At 38.9% G+C, this 19,995-nt stretch overlaps 1 protein-coding gene across 1 annotated transcript in view; it reads right to left on the bottom strand.

Annotated features, from left to right (window-relative positions):
• The window catches only part of DAPK1 (death associated protein kinase 1), an 86,412-nt gene that overhangs the window by 41,177 nt on the left and 25,240 nt on the right, over positions 1–19,995 (bottom strand). The window contains exon 3 of the mRNA XM_084225162.1: positions 3,358–3,579. Within this exon, the coding sequence (XP_084081288.1) occupies positions 3,358–3,579 (222 nt within the window). The remainder of the gene's footprint in view (positions 1–3,357; positions 3,580–19,995) is intronic.

Raw genomic sequence — 19,995 nt, 5'->3', positions numbered from 1 at the left:
TAGTCTGTGAAGTCTGAAAAAATGATGGCTTCAGCAGAGCTCACTAGAAATAGCTTAGTACAGCTAACACACAACAGACTCTAATAGCTGCAGCTGGATAGAAATTCTGACTAATTCTGACTATGAAATTCTGAGTAATTCAATTATTTGTGTGATAAAAGCAAAAAAATGAAAACTATTCAGGTTTTAAGTTAGATGAGGAAAAGACAATGGCTTCCAGTTTGTATGTAATATGCATAACATTCCTTTCAGGATGATGAAAGAGTCCACAGAGTGGGAATTTAAAAGGTTATTTCCAGGTCAAGAAAGGAGACATTTGTCACTAAGACCTAAAGTTGTCTGAATGCTCTAAATATACCAAAAGACTGCAATAAAGTAAGCTTCTTCAAGGATATTTCATCTTTGTCCCTGGCTGCTGAGTCTTTTAAGGAAAGATTTGGTTTTCAAAGTTTCATAAATTGTTTCACAGAACTCGAGGTTTTTTTTGTAAATCAGTTTCCTGATATAAAGTAGTTAAAAAAAAAATTTCCAAATACCTATGTGGATAAAACATAGGCTGTTTTGTATTTGGTGCTGTGAGGACCTACTTGGCCACTGCAATAATTAACCAACTGCCCACATATTCCTGCATATAAATCATGACCTTGAATAGAATCAGAGGATGGTTTGTGCTGGGAGGGACCTAAAGATCATCAAGCCCCAACTAATAATTTAGTTTCAACCCCCCCCCCCCTCCACCCACCATGGGCAGGGTCACCTCCCACTAGACCAGTTGCTCAGAGCCCCATCCAACCTGGCCTTGAGCACTTCCAGGAATGGAGATCCAGAACTTCTCCAGGCAACCTGTTCCAGTGCCTTACCACCCCCACAGTTAAGAATTTCTTCCTAATATCCAGTCTGAGTATACCATTTTTCAATATGATGCCATTTCCCCTTGTTCAGTCAATTGCTCACCTCTGAGAAACTGCCAATCAGTAAGTCAGAAAAATGTTCAGGAGGCTGTATGCAATATAACAAAACTCTTGCTGAAGCAGAAAATAAAAATCAATAATGAACAGGCCATAGACTCTGTCGCCCTGGGACTGTGCATGTTGACATATGGCAACAAAAGGGCAGCTGTGGTTGCTCAATTATACAAAATTGTGTCTCTGTGTGGCATACTGCCTCATAATTGTAGTCAGAACAGAACACAAGTGCCAGGAAATACACTGTGTTCTAATCAAAATGGAAAATGGACACTTAGGGTAGATTCTGAAGATAGAGAAACAGGTTATTTAATGAGATTTCAGCTTTATTTCTGTTTGTATGAAATTGCTCTGTAAGAACAAAGACTGTCAAGAGGGTAGGTCCCTAGGCAAAATGTGAATATTAAAATGTTAGAGAAAAAGGCTTATATATTTAATGTTTAAGCATGCAATTAAAATGACAATCCTGTCTATTCAATAGCTTTATGTAACATCACAGTGATTTTGAGAACTACAAAACTTTGTAGCAGTTAGCATATTCAAGTTTACAAAGGGATTGCTAACATCATCTTTTCCTTTTTGACTGCCTAAATAAATAAATGCATTACCTTTGTGATATCCAAAATAGCAGTTTTTCAATTGAAAGACTCACAAAGCAGTTTGGAAAAGTGAAAAAAAAATCTCAGATTGAAATTATATAGGGACTGCTCACCTTGCAAAACAATTACCTAAATTGCAATACAAATAATTTGCTGAGCTTCATGACATCAAGCTTATGAAAGATGCAGATCGTCATTCTTCTGCTCAACGGGCAGGGGTGGTTACACACTGACACACACACAGCAACCTTGCTGCCAAAAGAGCTCCCATTCCATGGGCAAGTGGGGATGGGTGGAGTAGTCCCATTCCTCCTACCACTGCTGTGATGACCAGGTCTCCCTCACAGCTTTCAAGTACAGACACCGGCCTGATTTCATCTGCACGGATTTCTGAGCAGAAGGAGCTGCAGAAGCAGCAATACTCTGACAGTAAGGTTGTAGAGCAAGAGAACATGAGAGTTAGTATCAAGTAGGGAGAGGAAGAAGCATCAAACTAATTTTGCTGCATATTCACATCACACTTCAAAGAATTCTGAACAAAACCCAGAAATAGTAAGAATATAAGGTACTTTTACTTTATACCGGATGATAATTTAGTTGGGAAAAAAATACTTGTTTAAATTATCCACATTTGGCAAAGTAATGCAAGTGTGCACAACTGGAACTAAAAAGCCAATCCAGACTACAACTATTACAATAAAATATCACATGCTGGACTAGAAGTGTAAAAATATCTTTGCATAAACATAACAAAGTAGTATCATGCATATATAGACCATAGGAAAAAATGGAACTCCAAAAGCTACATCCCAGTTTTCTTTCTAAATCTATACTGTAAATGTACATGTTACTGAAACCATGCAACACTGAAGTACCTTTATAAAGTGGAAATACCATTTATCAAAGCTAGTAAACAGGAAGACAAAACCTGTGCAAGAAAAACCACATGAACAGCCCACAAAAAGACAAAAGTGCTGCCCAAGATTCTGGTACCAAGTTTTCTGCATGCATGAATTTCTTATTGTACAGTATGGTCAGCTGATACTGAGCAGGTATGGCAAGAGAAAAGTTTCAGGCATGCCATCTGTGTAAAGATATGCATATTCCAGCAGCACCACTGACAAACTGACTAACTCTTAAGAGGTGACTAAGGCTTAACTCCTACAATTACAGTCTTTGAGGAACTGAAAGTCAGACTTTAAAAAATGAAGAAGTAGCTTCTGCTGACACATTTAGCTCAATCTATTAGCAATGACATTGGATGAAAAATTGGGAACTAAATCAGTATGAAACTGTGTGGAAGTTCAGTTCTCATTTCAACAAGAGAGAACTGGGAAAATTCTGTTCTATGTGGGTTAGAAAATGAGAAAAAGCATTCACTGAGGCCACTTTACACCAACACAAAACACAGTGAAATTTCCTAAACTAATCTCTACTTAGAATCTCTATTTTCCTGCGCTGTGATCTTCAAATCAGTATATTTAGTTCCAGGCTATTCTTTTGGATCCATAACATCAACAGTGTTTTAAGTAAAAAGCAGAAAAAAAGAAATCCTAAATATGCTGATTTTTAAAAAAAATGACTTTGTAGCGCATTCAGAGTGAAAAATATGTGTGGAAATCAGGAAACTATAACATTGACTAAAAAATGAAAATTTCTAAGGCTATTACCTATTTTCTTTTGGGGTGATAAGGAACTTCCATTAAATCACTGCAATTCTCAAAGTGTCTGTTTTTAAAAACCAAAGAGACAAACATTCTCCCACTAGTCCTTGAGTCTCTAGGGTTACTTACAGCTCCAGAATAAGAATGACATCTGTTTTGTTCTCATAGACATCATGAAGCGTAATCACGTTGGGATGCCGAATCTCTTTCAGGATGCCAACTTCTCGTTCGATATCCTCCCGGCTCACTCCACGACGGCTGGACTTCGTTCTCCTTTTCTTGATGAATTTTGCTGCAAACTGCTGGCCTGTGCTTTTCTCGCGGCATTTTTTCACCACGGCAAACTGCCCACTAAAAAGCAAAGACATGACGAGGGTTCAGTTCAAGGCAATTCAGAGTTGAGAGTAGCCTGTTTACTGTGGTGGGGGAAATCAGCTTTTAACTCTGCCTGACCTAAGTATATAACTGCTCTCTTATGCCATCTAGAAAAACACCTGAAGAAAACCTAAAAGAGGCAAGAAAAGTAATGTAAGATATAGCTTTTGCATCACACAAATGTACACATTTCAGCACATCAGTAAGTAAAAGGTAACACCTTATCAGTGAGGACCACTGGATACACAAATATGTGCACTGGGGATGACTGGACCAAAGTAATGGCTTCTGGCTTTCTCCTCCCATATGCTTGTTGAATATTTTTTCTTTGTTCTGCAGTTGGGACAATTCATAGTTTCTTACAATCTACATGATTCATCAGTATTCACTTCATTCTATGTATATTCTATCCTTAAGTTTGTTTTTTAAAAAGTTTTTAAAACAAAACTCTGTTTCATGACACTGCTTTGGATTTTGACAGCACTGACTAAATACAGTAGTATCAAGAATTACCCATCTTGTTAAGTACAAGTTTGAAGATGAGAAAAGTACTGAGGCACTGAGAAACAAAACCCATGTTTGTATTACAAACCAGAACAAACTCCAGGAAGCCACTGACTCCAGCACACCATCATTGATGTACAAGCCTGCTGTTGCTAGATGTACACACTGATCTAGATCAGAAATCTCCAGGAGCCTAATGTTGACTTAAAGAAAGAACAGGATTTCTAGAACTGTTTTTCTTTTAAGTTTCCCATATCTCTTGTTAAGGATTCTCAGGAAATTCTGTTCCTGCTTTTTTCCCTATATGAAGGAATCATATAATTACAGAATGATACTAAGGAGAACATATTTTGAAGTTAGCCTACCCTGTTAATTGAAGAAGATCTGCTCTCTAAAGCAGATTTAGAGCAGCAATTAAATCAGAGCTAGCCCTAATTGGTTTGACTACTTGAACAGCCATATAGCACTCAGAGCTACACATTTCATGCCACCATTACTATGCTGATCCCACACAGTATCCTGAGTGACACACTGTCTTAGACTGGGACATGCAGCTGGGCAAGGCTGAATGACTGTCACTCATGGAAGGGCAGGGCAAAGACTGAACCCCTCACGTGAACTCTTAGAAAGACACTCTAGAGTAGCCACCACCATCTGGCAAACCTTTGAAGGCAGCTATGGGTAGTGAGAGAAGTAAACTTTGAGAGAGCCTTGAACCTCAACAGTCTTAAGTTGAGGTTCAGATTTGTTTCAGTATTATGATCACCATTCAAGTTCCATTCTTCATTTTTTAATGAAATAAATTCATGACCTTGTGAGAAGATGTTCTATTGCATGAAAAATGACTTTGCCTTAAATTCCACTCTTCCCCAGTTCCCCACAAAGTTTTCAAGGATCGGATTTCTGTACGAGGACCCCCACATTATTATTACAAACTGCAGTGGACAGAGCAGCGCTTCAGACCACACCATATTCTGTTCTCCATCAGATACAGGCTGGAAGACCTGCTTCACTTGCCCAGACTTGGCCTGCTAGTGTTATCAGAGATGCTCTTTGACATGTAAGACCTTCATATGTGACTGAAAGAGACAGCACAGACCTCTGGAATACCTGTGTCATCCTAAACTGACAGCAGAGATCTAGACAAGGTGTCCCAATGCCATCAGCCTTCTCTGCCTGGTCAGTCCAATTTCACAAAAACTGAGCTTGATCTTGAAGGTTTAAGCAATTTTGCACTGCCAGAGTAGAGGTATTTGCACTGCTGAATTGAAAATACAGCCTTTCTGGCTCTTGTTTCCAGTGAGAAAAGCAAGTGATTGTCTCACACTCTCCCCCACAGCATGCACATCTCCACAGAGATACAAAGCTTTATTTAAAAAGCAGTCAGTTTTGCAGAAAATTCACAGTTTCAAAGAAAAAACAAAGTGGAGTAGTATACAGATGCAGATGTCATCACAACTCCAAACAGCTACTTAAGCTCATGGATCACAAGGAAGTCAAAAGCTGCTGTTTGTCTTTTGACCACCTGGCTGGCTTTCAGGCTAGAAGTCTAAAATGCATGATAGAGGAAGAAAAATATTTCTGCTTATGATTCATCCACAGGCTTGAATGCTGCATGGCTAGCCACCTTCTTATCTACATGCAGCCTCTGAGTTTAGCAAAAACTACTGCTTTACTATGGAAAAATCAACAAAACAAACAAAAAAAGAAACAACCCTTCCCCCTACCCACCCTCATCCCAGCTCTCCTGCAATCACTAGACAATCCCTACAATGCAAATTAAACAAACATGGAAACAACAACCCCCAAATATAATATTAAAACCAAAATTACATCTAACATCAGCTCTGGAGTAAAAAAAGGAAAAACATAAATCTGAGCTACACAGACAGACAATATATTCTGATATCCAAGAAGATTTACCCATAAAAGTTGGTGGGGATTAAGAGTTGTCTGTGTTTTACTGACATGATGATTTTTACATAGCATTATGCATATTTGAATTACATCATTCCCCAAAGCCACTTCATGCTTCCAATGCCTTTAAGGCTAAGACTGTTTAATCTTATTTTGGCAATGGGTCAACTATGACGTACAGCATGAGGTTGACATCCTGGAACAAAGGGAGCTACACAGGACAAGTAGATCTCCTCTCTCCTGAGATATGCCATTTATTTTTTCAGTCATTCACTATTTCCTCTGTCCACAACAATCTGTTGGAAGGATGCCCTGATCTATCACTATTCAATATAAAAGTGTTATGAGAAGTCCAATACATTGTTTGAAATTCATGACTTTAAAGATTGGTCTCATCCACGGTTTAACAGGAGGTGAAGCTCCAAAAATCTTTGACACTGCTCAAGACTGTAAGAAGTTTATGAACTAACAGGTATCTTGAGTAAGTACCAGTTATACACCAAATAACCTTCTTATTGTTGCTGTTGTGGTATTTACTCAGCACACAACTGCACAATTAGCTGCTTGTTATTAAACGCTGTACGCAGAGATCACACTTAAGCTGCAATCAAAGGGGCTGTTTCATGCCTGTGATCCCTAAGCCACACCATTTTACAACTCTCTCTAAACTCCTGCTTTAAAAGCAGAGGAGATGTGTAAATCAAAAGGTATTTAATGGGCTTCCCCTTGCAGAACTGCAGCGACAAGCTGATATAAATCAGCTTTGCATGCATAACACTCGTAGAATATCCAATAATATCTTCCCAAAGATCCTACATTTTCAGATTCAGCATTCATTCATACAGCAGAAAGCCAGAAAAGTCCTTTAGTTTTTTAAGTTTCCTTGCTTTTATAGGTTTGATTTAAAGTGTATGGAGTAAAAAAATGACTGCCATTTTAGAAGAAAATTACACTAACCACCCTGCACCCTCTCCCCAAAGTAAATCACAAATTCACACTTAATAAAGTATCTGACATTCTTTTCCCACATAGCAGAATCAGGTTAAACAGCTAGGCAGGATGACAGCTTGATGTAAGAACAAATACTTCTGCTAATAATAGTAATTTGTTTTGTGATCTTGTAATCCTTAACTCAACCAGCCCTTAATTATTACCTTAAACCTACTCTTTGTGGGACACTTGGCATGCATCCACATCCAGCGATTTTTCAGACTCACTTCAGAGCAAGTACTTACCCATTACCTAATCATGACATTTCTGCATCCTTTTTACATCTTGAGACACACTGCCCTTTACAAAAAATATATGTATAAGCAAAAGTTATGCAGATAGGAGATGGAAGCACCAATAAAGTCCCTACATGTCAACATTTATTGGTCCTTGCTTAGTGGGATCACAAAACAACTACTCATCAGCATGAATTAAGAAAAGTTTTAAATACAGAAACATTTGGTTTAGAATCAAAGGGAAAACACAAAAGAGTACTTCCATTTTCCCCACAAGGATGATGACAGTGATTAGGGGTGGCAGATACCCGGTATTCCTTCCCACTCCCAGCCATCTGCACCAGCTCTTCCCAAGTGGTTGGTTCTTTGAGGAGAAAAACTCTTGCTCCAAGAACCTGGTGAAAGAGTTCTAAGCTGGACACAGAGTTGGCAAGTAACCCCAAGGGACCAATTTTCTAGTACTTGTTGCCAAAACAGGTCAAGAATAGGGCAATTTTCCATGCATCTTCTGAAGACTGCATTCCATAGTTTAATGGGAGCAGGAAATTGGAGTAAGGAAAAGGCATTATGTTGCCATCAGAGTAATAAGATGCCTTGGTATGTTTCTGACATGCAGGCATTTTCCTCCTATTGAAAAATTTGATATTGAGTACGCAACTCTGAAAACATAACGTACTGAGATTCAACTACTTTTACTATTTGTTTGACTACTTCCCTTTTTAAAATTACACTAATCCAACAGCGAGAGATTTACATAATACTATTAGATCAGCCTGCGAAAGAAACTGCAACTCGACCATGGGGCCACTTGTTTCCTCCGACAGAACGCCTATCAGCACACTGCACATACTTCTGTCTCTCCTCAGAGATCTGCTGCAGGAAAGGCCACTGGACCAGGGCATGTGCAGCCCCAGGAGCACCCCAGCATCAGTCAGCCCTGTCAGCAACCGCTGCTATCCATTACTGCTGTCACCAAAGGCACCTGACCTGCTTCTGCTAATAAGGCTAGCTCTCACAAAACTCACTGGGGAGGAAGCAGGGTCCAAATCTTTTCCAAAGAACAGGAACACTTGTCCACAAACTTGACCACTTGGAAACATGGAGGAACAGCATCTATATATCTGATAGGAGAAGGAGCTGGAAGCACCTGAAGCCTATTAATCACCATAAGCTTGTTTCAGGCTGCACATAAACAGTTGTTATAGGAAAGGGCAAGGTGTCCATAGGGTACCAGAAGTGGTAATTTTGGGAGTCACATGAAAAAAGGCAGTACTAAAGAAAAGAAAAGAAAGAGAAATTAAACATGATACAGTGTTTAAGCTAAAGAGAAAATACTCCTCAAATGATATGTGAGTGACTAAGCAGAAGAATAAACCTGCTGGAAACTGATAGTGGACCACAGAGATCACTGTTAAGAGCTGGCTATTTCAAGTATACTAATATAGAAAAGCAAACATAAGGGTTTAACTAGATCTGAACAATAAAAAGTTGAGTGCTGCAAGTACACAGGTAGGAGAGGAACTTGTTTAAGGCAATTGTCCAGTACATTTCCAGCAGGTGCAGAGTTAAAATGAAATTGCAATTTACAACCATCAGTATAATGCATGCTGATACACTTTCCTTAGAAATATTTTGGAAAAGCAGCAAAGACAAAAAGACCAACAGCAAGGAAGGGGAAGCAAAGGGGAAAACTAGACAGATTTATAAAAAAACCCAAGTGTACTAACACCTGGTATTTCTGAGTTCTGATAACTCCCAACTTCCAAATTCCTTGTTATGCACAGATGAATTTATACACTTATAATAGCCACATCTTTTAAATTATTTTTCCTTATTTCTGACTTAGAATAAATTTTGGTGTCTAATTACCAAGTTCCAAAAGTACCAAGATTCCACTACAGAGACTCAATGTGTGTATGTGATGCTAAGTTTGATTATACTTCACTATGAATACATAAAATATTTAATTTAAAGTTATTTTCCCAAAGTACAAAAGTATGCAAAGTACAAAAATTAGATCTTTCCTTTAAATGAAAAAAAACCTAACTTTCAAAAGGAACACTATTATCATTATATAATTTATTTAGACGCCTTTTTTGTCTCTATAAATTAACTGAAAGTTCTGTTGTACTATCTATTCAAATACAGTTGGAACAGTGTAACTCTTAACTTAAAAATTATATTAATAGAAGCATTTTTAGAGTATCTAAGACATGACATCATGAAGCAGTCAGCATTTGAGGTTTCAAGCAGTGTAAGAAGCAGGTGGGCTAAGTCAAATTTTTAAACATATTTATAGACTAAACTGCCTACCATAACTTTGTGTAATTGAATGGCAATCAGGTACCTCTTCCCAGCCCTTCCATGCTGTGATGGGGAGGAGAATCAGGAAAAAAAAATTTAAAACTCAAGGGTTAAAATGAGAACAGTTCCAATGATATTAAAAAATACTAATAAAATCAATGACAGAAGCAATAACAATGGAAAGAAGAGGGTGAAATAGAGAGAGAGAGAGAGGAATAAAACCCAAGAGAGAGAAGAATAAAACCCAAGAGAAAAGCAATACACAACACAATTGCTCAGCACACACCAATGTCCAAATCCATCCCCCAGCAATGACTGCCCCTCTCTTATGACAAACTCCCCCTGGATTATATATTGGGTATGATTTTCATGGCATGGTATATAACATGGCCCAAAATTTGTCCTGGCTGAGCAGACTCTCCCAGGTTCTTGTGCAGCTGCTGGCTGGCAGGGCATGGGAAGATGAAAAGTCCTTGCCTTAAGGTAGGCTCTACTGAGGAGCAACAGAAACCTCAGCGTGTTACCAACATTATTCTCATGCTAAATCCAAACCACAGCACTGTCAGAGCTACTAAGAAGAAAAGTAACTCTATCACAGCTGAAACCAGACACAAAGAAGTAGAGACAAATGTCCAGGCTATTAATTTCCCCAACGTTTTAAAGCTTGTGCCTCTTATTTTTGTGGGTTGGTTATTTTAAAAACAAGTCATGCCTTTTAGCTATGTATTTATATCCTGCAGAAATTGTCTTGTGCTGTCAACCTCAGCACATAATACTGATGAAATTGGAAGTTTCTGTTGCTCTGCTGATTTCTGTAATTTCATTAGCTTGCTAACAGACTTCTCTAGATGTTTGCTAAGCTTACAGAAAAGTGATTTTCTTCACTCTTTTCCCAGATACCCAGAGGAGCCACTAGTCCTAAGGGATGACATGAGAGCATGATAAAAAAAATTATGACAGATCTAAATAAGGTATCTCAGAAAAATATATATTGTTTACTGGTTTTTATTATTATTTCTTAAATGCTTCATATTATTCCAAGCAGTGAATGAAAAATTTTAGTGGAATAGTTATATTGGAAATGGGGAAGAAGAAAAAAGTGATGAAAAGAGACTAATGCTTTGTTCATGGACAGATATGCATGTGTATGCAGTACTGAGTGCTACAAAGTATTTAAATTCTTTACTGTGAGGGTGGTTTTTCACAGAATTAAATTGCTTTTGGTGCCACACATTAAAAAAGGCAAGTGCCTACCATTGCCAAGGCTCCCTATGGAGCCTGTTTATCCATTTTTGGATTTGGTCAAGATCCCATCTCACTGAGCACAGCTCCTCAGTACAGTGATTAGTTAAGCATGAGCAGGTTAATCGGATGGCTCAGCTGGCCCAGGGAGAAGGGGATGAAGGAAGACATACTGCGCCTCGATGCCAAAAGTAAGACCAAGCATGCCTGTACCACTTTCAATGTCCCTTCCCCAGCACTCTCACCTGAAGGATCAGCATCTGCTCAGGATTTTCTTATTCCACTGAGAGAACCACGATAAAGTTTTTCCAACATACCTAATGTCAAACAGCTTTAACCGCTGGAGCATGAATGCATGCACACACCTGCGCATACATTTGCTGAGCTGAAGAGCACTTATGAACTAGCACAGGCCACCAGGCAGAGAAGACACTCCTGTATCAGCAATTTGGCAGCGAGCATAAATTGCAGATGACTGAAGAATTCTTCGCATTTACAAATAAGAAGCTTAGAAACAATGCAATCTCGTGATTAGGCTGAACTTCATAAAGTAGAATAAAGCACAAGTTTCAGCCATTTTCTGTGTACATATAAATATGCACAGTACCTCTGTATGCACTCCTATGAGGATTTTAAACACAGGACAAAAAATATGAATGGATGATATTTTGGGATTATATTTTGTTTACTGTTTATTTTATACACATTATACTGTGAAGTGAATAGATAGTTGATACATTTTATCATAAGAAGTAACTGAGTTTCTGTCCTTGAAATGGGTTTTAATTAGATATATAGCACCTTGGAAAAGAAATTTAAAGTGCCTGCAATATTTTCATCCTAGTGCTGTAGTTTGTCTGAAGGCTAATGCATAGCCCTTGCCAAGTATGGCTGCCACGTTACCAGAGGAGAATGCAGTCCTCTCTTTATCCAAGGAGAATGCCGTCACAATTTTTTCCTTTTAAAAATGGCTTCGTTTCAATTCACAGCTCGAAACTGAACAGGATTTCAGTGAAATCCTGTGTTCTGACTGTGTTATACCAATTCTCCCCATGGAGCTACAAGTAGATCTGCTCAGTGTGATTCCCAAGAGTTGGCAGGTGATCTTGAATGGGGGAGAAGAGTGGAAGCAATTAAGAAGAGTAGAGTCAGAGATGCTTTATTATGTGATTAAATGTGAAAACAGCCATGAAAACACTTGAACAAGCTCTGTTTGTGTTCGGAAGAAAGGGTTAAAAGAGGCAGAATGGCAAGGAAGATGGTGGATTCGCTCAAGCTGGGAATGCCAAGGCCTGGAGAATATCAGTGTGGGAAACCATATATTAAATCTACTGCTGTTTATCCTCTATCTGTTTGGAGAAGTAGAATTTCTGTGTAGAGATAACATAGATGTTTACAGAGACTTGTAGGCCCTATCCCAGACATGCTTCAGCTCCCTGTTGGGAGAAAGATCAAAGCAGAGACCATGAAAAGCACAGGGAGATCACAGCACGGTGCTGAACCAGGCGTGCTCAGGCCCTGGATAAATGGGCACAGCAGCAGCCCCGCCGCCCGCTGGGATGGGCCTGAGCCTGATGGTGCCCGTGCCCTCACTCGTGTCTCTGCTGCCCAGCCTTGTTCCAGGATCCTCCCGTTAGCCAGGTCTTTGAGGAAATTTGTCCTTTGCATTTCAGCTGCGGTTTTTTTGTGGTTGTTCTGGTCACCTGCGTGCATTGATTAACAGTTCAAACCAGAAATTATTTGTATTTTCCTCATGTAGTCCAACCCCTTTATATTTAATTAGATGTGGCTGAGCTGTGGTTTGCTTCACCTCCTTAAAGGAATGTTTAGGTGAGCCATGATAGATTAATAGAACCACAGAATGGTTTGGGTTGGAAGGGACCTTAAACATCAAGTTCCAGCTCCCCTGCAATAGGCAGGGACACCTCCCACTAAACTAGATTGCTCAAAGCTCCATCCAGCTTGGCATTGAACACTTTCAGGGATGGGTCATTCACAACTTCTCTGGGCAGCCAGTTCCTTCAGTGCCTCACCACCCCCACAGCTGGGAATTTCTTCCTAATATCTACTCTAATTCCTTCCTTCAGTTTAAAGCCATTCCTCTTGTTTTACCACTACATGCCCTTGTGAAAAATCCCTCTCCAGCCTTCCTCTAAGCCCCCTTCAGGTATTGAAAAGCTGCTGTAAGGTCCCTGCAGAACCTTCTCTTTTCCAGGCTGACAGCCCCAACTGTCTCAGTCTGTCAGTTTATAGTCTGAAATTACAGTCTAGGAACAAGTAAATGATGTTCAATCACAATATAAGAAAGACATTCAGCTCTTAGAGATCATCCAAAGGAGGGCCATGAGGATGGAGAAGGGCTTTGAGGGGGAGCTGAATGATGAGCAGCTGAGGCCACTGGATCTGTTCAGCCTGGAGAAGACTGAGGGCAGACCTCGTTGCAGCTACAACTCTCCCAGGAAGGAAAGAGGGGCAGGCACTGATCTCTCCTCTGCGGTGATCAGTGACAGGACCTTCAGGTCTGAAGCTGTGCTTGAGGATGTTGCATAGCACACAGGAGGGTGTTTGGGCACTGGAACAGGATCCCCAGGGCCATAGTGACAGCACCAGCCTGACAGAGTTCCAGAAGCATGTGAACAATATTCGGGCACATGGCATGGCTTTTGCAGATGTCCTGGGCAGAGCCAGGAACTGGACTCAGCGACCCTGACAGGTCATTTCCAACCCAGCATATTACACGAATCTACGAACATTGTTAATGTTCAAGACCCTTTTGATTGCCAAAGTAAAGGCAAAGATATTAAATTACAACAAAGCATTAAAACAGAAACATATATCACAAGTTTAATATAAACAAATCATAAGAACATCACCTCTGAAAAATTTATTTGCATTGAACTCAAATTTATCTCTATTTAAAGATACCATTGCTCAAATGAATGAGGAAGAGGACTATGGGGGTTACAGCAAAGAATGGAAAGCTCTGTTTTCCAATATGTGCAATATTTCAACAAATATTCATTATCTAAACTGCCATACAAAGCATGTAATTGTGAGACAGTCAAGGCTTATGAAGTCATTTCATAATTGTTTAAAAATATTAGACAATGAAGTTTGCCTAGGACTTTAAACAAGAGTTAACATCCATAAACTCAAATTGGCAGGTAACAACTCAATAATGTAATAGAAATTTCACCTGCTCAGAAGAAAATGCTGTGTGTGAAAGATGCATCATTAAAATCTGATCAGTCCTTAAGCTTAACCTTTGATTCTGCCTAAATTTTGTATCTCTATGTGCCTCATTAGTAAGTCTTAAATTCAGGCTAATATTTTTATTGACTTTTCATTTTTTTTCACAGCAAGAAGAACTTCCAATGACTCAATTTCCCTCAATTTAGATAACTGTAAAATTAATTTGATTTCTGTTTTCCTAAGTTGTCTTCAAACTTTTTATGGCATTAAAAATAACATTAATAATTTTCTTTTTCATATTCAATGAAAGAGGGAGCTGTAAAACTCATGTGAAAAGTAAATGATAAAAACCCACACATAAAATCATTACCTTATGATCAAGACATGACAGAACTTCATACAAAATGCTATCTAAAAGTGTAAAACTTAATGCCAGCGAGTACATGATAAAATTTAAGAAATCACACAGAATTCTTCATTCTATTTCTCAGGGTAGATTTCTCTTTTCAACACTGATACAATGGAATCATTCTGGAAAGCACTTGAAGATTCACAGAAATAGGTCCCATCTGTTAAATGCAATGCCGTGTCTGCTTTCAAATGAAGACCTTTGAATAAAGTGCTTTGTTACTTTTAACACACAGCTGCAACTGTTCCATGGGTTTATTCCACCTCCTGATTAGAAATAATGGCAGGGGCAACAAACCTGACAAGCCCAAGATTTAAAGGAGTTTGGAGCCCAGCACCTCCCAGTATTCCCTCTCCTGTCCTCCCTGTCCCGCAGTGGTGACCAGGACCCCTGGTCACAGCACACGGGATACACAAGCCTTGCTCTCTCTCAGCACTGTGGCAACGGATGCCACACCGTGCAATGTGCTCCATCTCTTCTGCTCTGTGGTTTGTGCTCTTTCTTGGTCAAAATTCGGCAATACAAATGGAATACCACTTGCTCGCCTTTCAGTTTTTATTAAAACTAACTTTTGAACAAGCTGTATGTTTCATAGGCTGTTTATCTCAGTTCCAGTCCTCTTCATCCCATTCACTGTGCTCTTTCAATACAAGAGAAAGGTTCCCTTATAATGATTTTCACCGCTGTCAGTCCCCTGTATTTATATTCCTCATTCAGCTGTCTAAATCCCAGATTTTTAAGACCTCCACCTTCATCTACAGCTTCAGCACTTGCAAGTCCACCTTCATTAATATCTCAATAAATCTCAGGCTTCAAGCCATTGTTGTCCAAAACTAGGAAAAACTACAAATTTTTCCTCATTCTTTTCAGCTCTGCTCTCATTGTTACTGCTCTTTCCTGTCCTTACACATTCACCTGACTCCAGCACAGTGGCCAGGTATTCAGATCTCCTCCAAGAGCCCAGTTAAAGAAATGAATCAACACTCCCCACAGTCTCTCCTAATGAGAGATGAATGAGAGAGGTTTGGAGAGATGCCCTTCTCCAAATTGCCCTCTTGTTGCCTATACTGTGTTCTCTGCTTGATGCTCACTTTCCTCCCAACTTACCTAGCTCACCTTCACAATAAAATGGCAAAGCACACAAAAACATAACTGCAAAGAAAAATCAACCAAACCCAAACCATCCTGATAATTACACTTCTGTTCTGGATTAAACAGAATGCTGAATCCCAAACAGGATATTCACACTCCCCCAGTACTTTTAACACTCAGTAGGGCTTATTCAGTATGTAGATAGAAACAGTCAGCACCTATTATTTTCTCAACTATGGAGGTATGGAATGGATGGAGTCATTGCATGTTCAACTTAACACACACAGCTTTAGGCAAATACTTTAATCTACCAAAAAAAGTAGACTTAGTTACTACAGTAACCTAAGTCATTAATTTGAAGCTTCCACCAACCTCATTAAAAATACAATTCTGCTGCTTTCAAGGTCATTTACTCCTTTTTATTTAGATAGCTTAATTACTTGTTAGAGGTCTTTTAATGAATAAATAAAAAGTAAGAGCATATATGCACAAAGACTAAGTTTAACTTAACAGTTAAACAGATGTTAAACACTTGAGCAGGTAGCACATCACACAGTTACCCATCACTCTGCAACATGGGTAAAAGGATTGCTCTACAAATCTTGCTGGATAATCAGCATAAATATAGAAACTATCCATCTCCCCCTTCCCATACATGTATAAATCCTCCCCTTCTCACATGTATTAAAAAAGATAAATCTGTTCCTTAAGCAATAGTATTTCAGTGGGAAATTCTTGGACATTTACTTACCCACCTGCTTTTGGGTCCAACCCAGTTCATTTTAAGTACTGCCACATTCAAAGTACAAACTTTCTGAAGTTCCTGCATTTGCCAAGATATTTTGCTCACACAAATTCTCTTATGTAGTAGTTTCACATTTCTTTTCTAATTTCAATCCACTATTCTTTCAAAGATGTAAACATAACTCCTTCAGGTTAGTTTTAGGTTTTTTTACTTCCTCTCTTTATCAACAGTCTCACCATAACTGAACTAAATGGCACAATTATCCAAAAACACACTAAAATAATTTTTCTTTGGCTTACTGCATATAGCTGCAGAGAAGACTGCAGCACCTGTATGCTGTCCGGTCTGAGAGCACAGTACAGACTCAATTGCTGAAGCCAGGAGAAAAGACACTGACAAGCATTTTATTCTTCTTTTTATATAGCTAACTTCTAGCCAAATCCCTCTAAGTCTCTCCAACCCCCTTCCTTAAAGGAAAAATAAAGCCTATGACCTAGCAATTCAATCTATGCAGCTTTTATGTTAAAATATGCTGAGCTGAAGATGGCTGCTTGTTATTACTTTGGTAATAACATGGTTTTGTTTAACATGGAAATACATTCTATTAGAACTTTGTGCTACAGCAACAATCACAGCATTCTTTTGAAAGTAATGGATGAAAATCACCGGTGCCAAAACCAGCTCACTTCATTAAAAACACAGTGTTCTCTTCCTTTGGTAGAATTTGGAAGTGCTGTTGTACAGCACTAGAGAGAAAGCAAATTTGGAGCATGACTGCTGAATAATTACATGGGCCCAGGTTAAGCACGCATTTTATTTGCATAAGTGCTCCTTGTGGAAAAAGAATGAGGTTTCCAGTTAGAGGGAATTTGAGAACACAGGAAAAACATCCAGTTTTTGGAGGTCTGATTATCTAACATTTTCAGAACTTAAATGAAAAATAAGAACAGATCACTGAAAATTAAAAAGCTTGTATCAAATCCATATGACAAATAGATGCATCATCACCTTATTCATCTATTGGACCTCTTTCATTGCATGAAAAAAAAATAGCAGCACACACCCTTTCTCTCAAAAAACATCAAATATTCCTTCCATGTTTTTAAACATGATTTCTGCCTATAAGAACTTACTTTGACTTATTAAAAAGCTAGCAGTATGCATTTAGTCAAGAAAAGAGGACTGAATGTTTCATTTTTCAGTGTTATGCAGAGAATGCCATTAACCTTTCCTTATATTTACAGGCAGCCTAGTTGATCTTCTTTTAAAGCAGAGAAATTGATTAAGTGATTTCTAGAGATGGCTTTATAAAGTATAAGGCTAGACCATGAAGGCATCCCACTTCTGCAACTGGATGCTGTACATAGAAGCTCTCTCCTGTATGTAAGATTGGACCACCTCCATTTCTGACCTCAGCAGTGTTTTGAAGCAGCCAGAAGTCCACATGCCCTATTTCAATGATCATTATGAACACTAGAAAAACTACTACACTGAAGGAAAGGCTGGAGGCTGTTGTAACCAATACTAACACTTTTATTAATGCAAGGAGTATGCTCAATGAATTTTAGCAGTGATACAACTGAAAAAAAGGAAAAAGAAAATGTTGCAAGTCCGTATCACCATTACTAAAAATAAGCGGTTTTATAAAATTCAGCTTCTTTCTCAAAAGAGAGATTTTTTTCCTAGGTTTGGTTTTGACCAACGAGATTTGTCATCCAAACAGTTGCATACTTAGAATTGCTAACATTACTGATAAGTTTCACTTTCTAGAGTAATACAGTCAGTCTCCAAGAGATTCTAATGCACCAATTCCAGCTCTCAGTGCTTCAGCTCTTCTCACTCAGATGAAGAGGTAGGCATCAGAATAAAAACACTTTCACATGGATTTCAGCTTAACAGTTGCTGCAGCTGAAAGGTTTTCTTCCTGTTACAAGGGCTGAGAGAAAAGGACTCCACAAACTACAAGGAAGTACTTTAGAAATTATGGTCTTAATCAAGATGCACTTCTGTAGAATTTTGCAGTGTAGAATTGTAACTGACCTACACAACCTGGCTTTGCCACCCTCCACCCTTGGGCTTCATAAGCTATGGATAAGCAATGCTGCACCAGAGATAAAGCAAGTGTAGTGACATGGAAACATTTGGAGGAGAGATAAAGTGTGTTTAAATAGGCTGCAAAATAAAACAATGATTTTTGAATTAATAAATTACTTTGTAAACGGAGCTTCAACAAGTGTGTTTTTCCAGAAAGCTGGTCTTTTCATTAGAGCTTTCAAACAAGAGGGTAGTACCCTTGTAGAAAGCAGTATCCAAATCCATCCCACCTAAGAGTTAGGTATAAGCAAGGAGCTGTAAGCTTCTTTCCTATTGCTATCACCAGCAGTGAGTCCCTACATTAAATTCCTCATCTTGCTTCTACTCAGGAGCCCCCTGCATGCAAATTGAAGATAAGCAAGGCCCTGGAAAAAAGGCAGAATCAATCACCCAGAGGCATTTCAGTATTTCCAATGACCTTTCTCTGCACATCAGCTCCCTCTCCATCCTTCTAGAAGTATTTTGCTGCATTCTCTTTGCTATTATAACTTCCTCAAAAATTAACTACAAATTCACTTCTCGAAAGTGTTAACTCCTTATGTTAAAGATTTCAGAGGCTTAGGGAAGAGTACTGTAGACATGCTGGAAGGATATAAAGGGCTTTTAGTTGCAAAAAAAAAAGAAAAAAAATTGTCCACAATTGACTGTTTGCTTCGTGGAAGATATATTTGTTGTAGTTACTACATAGTTTTGCACATGGAAATAAGAGGCAAACAATCCTGAAATATTTCCCTTTCCAAACCACCGCCTACTTTAATCTTTAATTTTCTAGATACAGACTTGTCAAGTTATGATTTCAAATATTAAACAGCACAAATTCGTGAAGTTTTCTTGTATCTGGTGCCTGCTGGACAAAGGAAACAGAAATGACACAAGCTCAACTAGTGCAGACAAAGGTGTAATTAATTTTTATTAATTTTTTGTTGCAAATGTAGTTCACAAAGGCATTTTATTTTGGCTTCAAGAATGCAAATTCCATTTATGAATTTCCTTCGTTTTTCTGTCATTAAGCAGCATTTATCTGTGTAAATTTCATCTGCTCAAAACATTACCTGGAGCAAGGTTTCCCTTAGCAGGGACTGCTATTGCTGCTTTCACAGAAGCCCAAGTCTAATAAAAACACTGTGTCAGAGGACAATGTGCCTCGTGACTGCTTTCTGCACAGACCTCCTGTGCCAGTACTGTAAGCAGCCTGCCTTTCCTTCTGCCAGCCACCAGCTTTCCTTCCAGTCCAATACAAATTGTCTCAGGGAGGCCAGCACAATGTGCTCTCCCCTGGTGACAAGCTTAATTTTGTTCTTTTTCACATTAAAATGTCAACAAGGAACTACCAGAAAGAGATCAGTGTGGTAGTACATTTGCCACAAATGGCCTTGCAAAATAGTGTGATGAAGGACAACAAATTTTAATAGCCCTTTTTTATTCTAGGGAAACATATCTTTTAAGAAGGATTTATTATACTGGGTAAGAAAACCTGTGCTGCCAGAGTGTGCCAAGCAGCATTCTCGTAAGATCTCATGCCCAGCTAGAGAAGGCAGCAGTAGCTACTTGTCAGGAAGCTAGCACTCAAACACAGCTCCATGAAGGCAGGAGACAGCCCAGTGTTTTGCAGGATGGCTCCCTTCCTATTAATGGTGTCTCAGTAACCTGCCTCAAAGCCACTTTGT

The sequence above is a fragment of the Fringilla coelebs genome, assembly GCF_963513975.1.
Source record: "Fringilla coelebs genome assembly, chromosome: Z".
Classification (NCBI taxonomy): domain Eukaryota; kingdom Metazoa; phylum Chordata; class Aves; order Passeriformes; family Fringillidae; genus Fringilla; species Fringilla coelebs.
This window is presented reverse-complemented; position numbering and strand designations above follow the sequence as displayed.